The 7,193-nt window shown below is 38.9% G+C and overlaps 1 protein-coding gene across 1 annotated transcript in view; it reads right to left on the minus strand.

Moving 5' to 3' along the window:
• The window catches only part of LOC106869867 (protein crumbs homolog 1), a 15,627-nt gene extending 8,751 nt beyond the window's left edge, over positions 1-6,876 (minus strand). Inside the window, exons 1-5 of the mRNA XM_052974134.1 lie at positions 6,748-6,876; positions 4,470-4,593; positions 2,904-3,007; positions 2,070-2,191; positions 656-824 (exon numbers count right to left, since the gene is read on the minus strand). Coding sequence (XP_052830094.1) covers positions 656-824; positions 2,070-2,191; positions 2,904-3,007; positions 4,470-4,593; positions 6,748-6,814 — 586 coding nt within the window. The 5' untranslated portion in view covers positions 6,815-6,876. The remainder of the gene's footprint in view (positions 1-655; positions 825-2,069; positions 2,192-2,903; positions 3,008-4,469; positions 4,594-6,747) is intronic.
• Between the last annotated feature and the right edge of the window lie 317 nt (positions 6,877-7,193).

Raw genomic sequence — 7,193 nt, forward strand, 5'->3', positions numbered from 1 at the left:
AATTGGATAAAAGCCAAGATAGACAAAAACTAAGTAGATTCCCAATGTAGACTATGCAAATCAAAAGAAGAAAGCGTTACTCATATGTAAATGAATGTAGCATGCTGGCACAGAATGAATGCAAGACATGACAACCTAGGGAGAGTAATCCCCTGGGAGTTATGTAGAAAGCTAGGATTTGATCCTACTGATAAATGGTACGAACATGACCATAGTAAAGTACTAGAAAGTAAGAAACATAAGATGTTGTGGAACTTTAGCATTCAGAATAATAGAGTAATAGAAAGTAGAAGGCCTGATTTAGTAGTAGTAGTAGATAAAGAGAATAGAAAGTGCCAGATAATTGACTTTACAGTCCCAGAAGATGAAAAAATCAATATGAGAGGTACAGAAAAAATAGCAAAGGGCCAGGACCTAGCCATTGAATTATAGAGACTATGGAAAGTGTGGGTAAAACCTATCTTAGTTGTTATAGGTGCCTTGGGAACTATCTAAAGATTTGAACAGATGGATAGAAGAAATAGGCATAAAACACAGTTTAGTACAGCTCCAAACAGTTATTAGGGACAGCTAGGATACTTAGGAGGGTTCTTGGCATCTAATGTTACTTGTTGGCCCCTGCAACAGACTTATATTCCATTACAATTGAGCCGACCATCCCCACTTTGGAGTCGTCCGACACCATGACGGTAACGTCGTCTGCGTACACCGACACTGCTCCCCAGAGTCCAATTTCGAAAAGGAGGCCTTGTAACTGTTCCAATTTCCGCAGCAGTGGCTCGAGAGCCAACATATGCAGAGGAGGTGACAGCGGCCAGCTCTGACTGAGGGACCGAATGTGCGATACGACACAGTTTTGATAGATGACCATTTACTCTGACCACTGAGCAGGTACCACAGCGCATTGCAACAATTCAGCCTCTGAAAACGAGTCCGACCCTATCGAAACCTTTTGACTGGTCTAAATTGATCCGGGCCCCACCGGAGCCAGCTTTAGCCCTAGCCATCTCTACGATGTATCGCATAAAGTGGAAGTTGTCGAGGATAGACCTGCTTGGGATTGTGCATCCCAGACCAGACTACTAACGACAAGTGACAGCCTTTTCGCTAACACCTTGGCCAAAATCTTAAACTCTGTGTTTAGTAGAGTTATGGGCCGAAAAGTTCCATACCTATACCTGACCAGTTTTGCTTATGTATTTTCTTGACCTCCAATACTGTCACTTCGTTTTCTTCTCGACCTTCTAAGACGGCCGCCGCTAACCAGGTAATGGATATTTCTGGCGGCACATTCAACACCTTGATCTTGGCAAGGCGTTGGTCGCGGTAGCTGGGGGATTAACATTTTCATTCCTCAAAGTGGTCGAGGAATGACATCTGGCTTCTTCTTCATTCCCAAATCTCACCTCAGTAATTCTAAATTTCTTTCCTCGCGCCCGAGGCATTTTTGTATTTCGCTCTCAGGAACATTTTCCATTCGGCGTGACTTAACTCCGATGCAGCGGTATGTGACCATTCATCTTAAGATATTCTTTATCACGTCGGATGGAGGGTTTAGAGCTAGCCTTCTTCCATTCCTTTTTACAATTTCCCTGGCCATTTTTAGATCGTCTTCATCTATGCGGAAATCTGACAAATAATAATAACAGCCCTTTCTACTATAGGCACAAGGCCTGAAATTTGGTGGGAGGGGACTTGTAGATTACATCGACCCCAGTGTTTCATTGGTACTTAATTTATCGACTCCGAAAAAATGAAAGGTAAAGTTGACCTCGGCAGAATTTGAACTCAGAACGTAAAGACGGACGAAATGCTGCTAAGCATTTTACCCGGCGTGCTAACGATTTTTCCAGCTCGTCGCCTTAATAATAATAATAATAACAATCCTTTCTACTATAGGCAAAACTGAGTGTCCGCCAGATCTCTCTATTTGTTGGTGGGGCTGGAGTGTGTAATGTCATATAACGAAAACAATTTCAACAACTACAAATGTGGTGCATCAGTATGGCCAGTACCCAAAGGTTAAAAGTAGCAAAATAATGAAATGAAAACTATTTATAATTGCATACCTTTCCCCTATTTGTATAGCATAAACCACTTTGGAGTTTCGCTCCATAACAGTCATTCTTTTGACATGCGCAAGATTCCGGTTGGTAGTCGGTAGGGCACTTCTGATTGGTAGTAGTTTGTACTGGTGAAGAGTTAAAAAATTAGAATAGAAATATAAAAATATATAAATCTCACAAGAATTGACTCGGCAGTTTTGTCATGAAGTAAAGAATTACATAAAACGATAATTATTTCTGATCTAAATACAAAAGCTAGTAAATTTAAGGGAAGGGTGATTATGTAATTTGAATGAACCCAGTACTTAACTGGCACTTTATATTGTCAAGCCCGAAAGAATTAAAGACAAAATTTGATTTTTTTTCTGCTTTAGGTGAAGAAATAGACACAAGTACTAATTTAAAAAAATTTTAAAGCATGGTACTTATTCTATCGGTCTTTTATGCCGAACTGCCAAGTTATCATCAACAGTTGTCAAACGCGGCGGTTGAGGAAACGCAAAGGCGCGCGCGCGCACACACACGCACTAATATATATATACGTTGGCTTCCATGTAGCAAATTCACTCACAAGGCATTGGTCGGCTCAGTGCTATAATAGAAAATACTTGCCCATGGTTCTGTGAAGTGAGATTGAACCTAAAACTAAGTCTTTGCAAAGTGGGTTTCTTGACCATACAGCCATGCCTGCACCTGACCGTGCCTGGGTCTATCTATAATAGTCTTTAGCCAACACTATATGTTCCGACACAGAATATGTTATCGGATAGAAACAGAAGGGCTGTAAGTGCTCCACCTAAGATAATTAACCCAGTCATTATTCCATATTTCACTAACCTGTTCTCGTTTGACATCGTGATCCTGAAAATCCAGTGGGACATTTGCAAAAGAATCCGTCGCTTGTCGTTGCAACGCATGTTCCGAAAGGAGCACAGATATTTCTAAAAAAAAAGAGAAGAAAAAACAAATAAGTTAAATGAGATAAATTTTTATATGTTATTTGTAGTCGGGTTGGAATAATGGTAAAACCATTGCTATCGGAAGGTAGGGGCATTTTGAGTCGTTGTCCGGTGTAGGGATCATGGAAATAGGGATCTAATGCTATTTTATAATTGTTGTGACTTGCTGTTAAAAAATACTATAAGGTTCGGTGCCATTGCAACAACGAACAGCGAAAGCTTCGTTTAATTTTCTTTTTTGTTTTAAAACTGAGTTGAAGTAGTCCCTGGTAGCATTGTGAAATCGAAAGTAGGTGGCAAATATCTATGAGGGACACCAAATATTTAGAGAGTTCGGGAAATTTCTTCGGTACATTATATTTTAAACGCATTATAAAGTCTTTGCCAGGGTTAAAATATGTTTATCAGTGAGCAGAAAAATATTTGATGAACAAAATCGACTAAGATTTCCTTATATAAGTTCACGTTTTCTATAATTGTTTCCATAAGCGTTATTACATGTGATGGGTGGAGGTGGTTAAATAAGTCCGTGCAAGTATCTGAAAAATAGGTACAAGTACATTGGTATAGTATAAGGTAATAAGCGTAATAAGCTATGGCACAAAATTAACTCTTTTATTACCATATTCACGCCGAAGTACACTGAATTTGTTTAAATTAATTTTGAAAATAACGAAGGGTTTAATAAAAAAGATCTTTACCATTATTAAGCTGATGTTGGGAACGTAAACTAATATGAAGATATAATGGAAGGTTGAATTTAGCTTACTTTAAAACAGAGATTTAATATCATAGAATCAGTCGACTTTCATAAAACATCTGATAGAAATGAACAACAACAACAATAACAACTGATCAACAGCAACAACAGAAGCAACAACACCATCATATACAACAGCAACATCAATAGTAGTAGCTGCAGTGGCAGCAGCAGTAACGGCAACAATAATCGCAACACAATCCGTATAAATAATAACAGCAGCAGCAAAAACAACAGCAGGAACAGTAACAACGCCATTTACTACCATAGCAACAGCAACAACAACAATAACAACAACAGTAACAGAAATAGCAACAACCACTATATTAGCAACAAGAACAACATGAAGTAGGACAGAAAAATTTCTGCTTCATCAGTGAGAAAGACTACAGAAACTTTAATAACAATGTCATATTTGGCCTTATATTCTTTTTCTCCGAAGAAAGACTTACGTCTGAAACATCTCACTGCAGTTGAGTTAGCAATTAGAATAATATTAACTAGAGCATGAAATTTTGTGCTTTTTCAGAGAGAAAGAATATAGAGACTTTAAATACACTAACAAAAAAGCAGCGTCACCACTGCTAAGAGCAACAACAACAAAAACAGCAACAACAACCACCACACTAGAAACAAGAACATGAACCAGAACAACAACAACAACAACAACAATAACATAGTTACTGTTTGCATGGGTGAGTGGGATTTAGTTGCAGAAACAAGAGATCCTTTTCTTGTCCGTCAGTCATGACGGGGTAGCATTTCGCTGGGTATCCACCACACCTGCCCACTCGGTAGTGAGATTGTCCTGGAAAGGAAAGCAAATGCATCAATAATTAGATATGTACATGTACATGCACACACACACACACACACACACACACACACACACACACACACACACACACACACACACACACACACACACACACACACACACACACACACATACACATGCACACACACACGCATTTTACAAACACATGTACACACATAGATACACAATTACAAACACAAACAGAAACTCAAGCACACACACACAAAGTCACATGCATATACACATAAACATATACACACACGAACAAATATATACGCACAAACACAAACACATACACACATACAAAACACATACATTCCGCCTTGCACAAGCCCTTCCTCTCACACACATACACACCTCATAAACACACGCACATGTACACACACACACACACACACACACACACACACACACACACACACACACACACACACACACACACACACACACAAGCGCACACACAAACTCATCCATACACAAACACAAATACATACACAAACACCTTCCATCCAAACACTCTACCTCCAACATAGAACACTTTCACACACACATACGCACACACCTATACACAAATACCTTGACAGGCGGCTGGTATGTATTATCTTACGTGGACAGCAAAGTTGTGATGTCGCTTTGGTGTACGGTCTCCTTCAGATTCGGCGTTCGAATCCCGCAAACAATATTACAAATTTTATTTATACTCTTCTTTATTTGATACAAATGATACTATACCTGGACACTGTAATAGCGGAGAAAGTTACTGACAGGTATGTATAATCTTAGCTACTTAGTTAAGGGTTCTAATTTGAAAAGTCAAATCTGTCATGCTACTTTAGTGTAGTACGGTTTAAAGAAGATGCGATGTTTGAATCCAAGAGACGATGCTACATTTTCACTCGCTTTCTACTGTAGTTGATGTATATATATGTAAGTATGAATGTGTGTATATGTATACATAAAATGGCTTGAACAATATCAGATAGAACCCAATAAGTTGTCTTTTTTTTATTGTTTCGAACTGATGCAATTATATATGATTCGCAAATATATTTATCCTTTATCTTTTATTTGTTTCGGTCATTGAACTGCAGCCACCCTAGGATACCACCCATGAGGATTTTATTCAAACAAATCAACCCCAAAAGCATAACAGTCACAATTGAGGCCAATGAAAGAAATTTGGGTAATTTAAGAATTAAGGAAGCTTTACTCATACACAGACTAGGACCCCAAATTAACAACAGGATGGAAGTTGGTAATCAATATATTATTTAGCTACATCTGGATGTATGTAGGTTCATTCTTAATAGCATGCTCATGTATTGTTTTAACAAAAGAAAAGAAGAAGGGCAAAAAAAGAAAAAAAAAAAGAAGCTGCACGTATAACACATAACTTAGAAGCAGCGCCACAGATGTACCAACACACACGAGATTGAAACAGCAGACCTCACACACTTCTCATGAGGAATTCCGGAAGAAGCTTCGTGAGACCACTACTGAGACGCTTCCGAAAAAAAGACCGTTGGAAAACAGTTTATAGCAGAAACTCCAGAAGATCTGAAGAAGGAATTGTAATTCCGAAATATCATCGGACTATAGATAACTAAATTACAACAGGTATATAGTCCATTTTTTTTGTTTTATAGTGCATTGTTGTACCATTCTAAACTTTTTATTCTTTACAACCCCACTATGTACTTTTGAAGTTTAGTAAATACTCTATCGGTCTCTTAAGCCGTACCACTAAATTACGCGACATAAACAAACCAACATCGGTTGTCAAGTGGTAGACACTTCCACAAAGACAACCACAAACACACCCACGCATTTACACGTGCGCACGCACGTACTCATATATATATATGCAATGGGCTTCTACACAGTTATCCCCATCCAAGTTCACTCATAAGGTATTGGTCGGACCGGGGCTATTGTAGAAGACACTTGCCCAAGGTACAACGCCGTGGGACTGAGGCCGAAACTATGTGGTGGCAAAGACAACTTCTTAACTAAACATAGCCACGCCAACATCCTTCTTAAAAATTTGAAACAGACATCCCCTTAAAAACCAACATAAAAAACACAAATCACGAAACAGAGAAATTATACACGCGATTAATATTTAAAGCCTTTGCTATAACATACCTGCAGTGTAAACAGAGAGAGCTAAGGAACCACCACATTTTCGATAGCGTTGACCACTACAGCGCATGGTACAGCCTCTGGACACACCCAGTTTGTTGTAGCTATTTCCACAGTAACAGTATCTTCCAGACTGCAAAGGAAGACGATAATAGTGCAAAATTAATCAAAGGACATACTAAGTCTATGTCTACCTGCTGGAAATAACAGTCAAAATTCTTATTTAAATCGCCAAATACACGGATAATAACGAGAGAAATCAACCGTCTGAACGCAAACGAATCAGTTGCAGTGCAGACTTCAACACGATGGGTTGGGGCTCTCTATCATGGTAACGCGTGCTGAGGAATGTAGTGTTGAGCACTCAGTCTCACTGATCGATATTAGAGTACACACACACACACACACACACACACACACACACACACACACACACACACACACACACA

The sequence above is a fragment of the Octopus bimaculoides genome, chromosome 17 (assembly GCF_001194135.2).
Source record: "Octopus bimaculoides isolate UCB-OBI-ISO-001 chromosome 17, ASM119413v2, whole genome shotgun sequence".
In the NCBI taxonomy this organism is placed as follows: domain Eukaryota; kingdom Metazoa; phylum Mollusca; class Cephalopoda; order Octopoda; family Octopodidae; genus Octopus; species Octopus bimaculoides.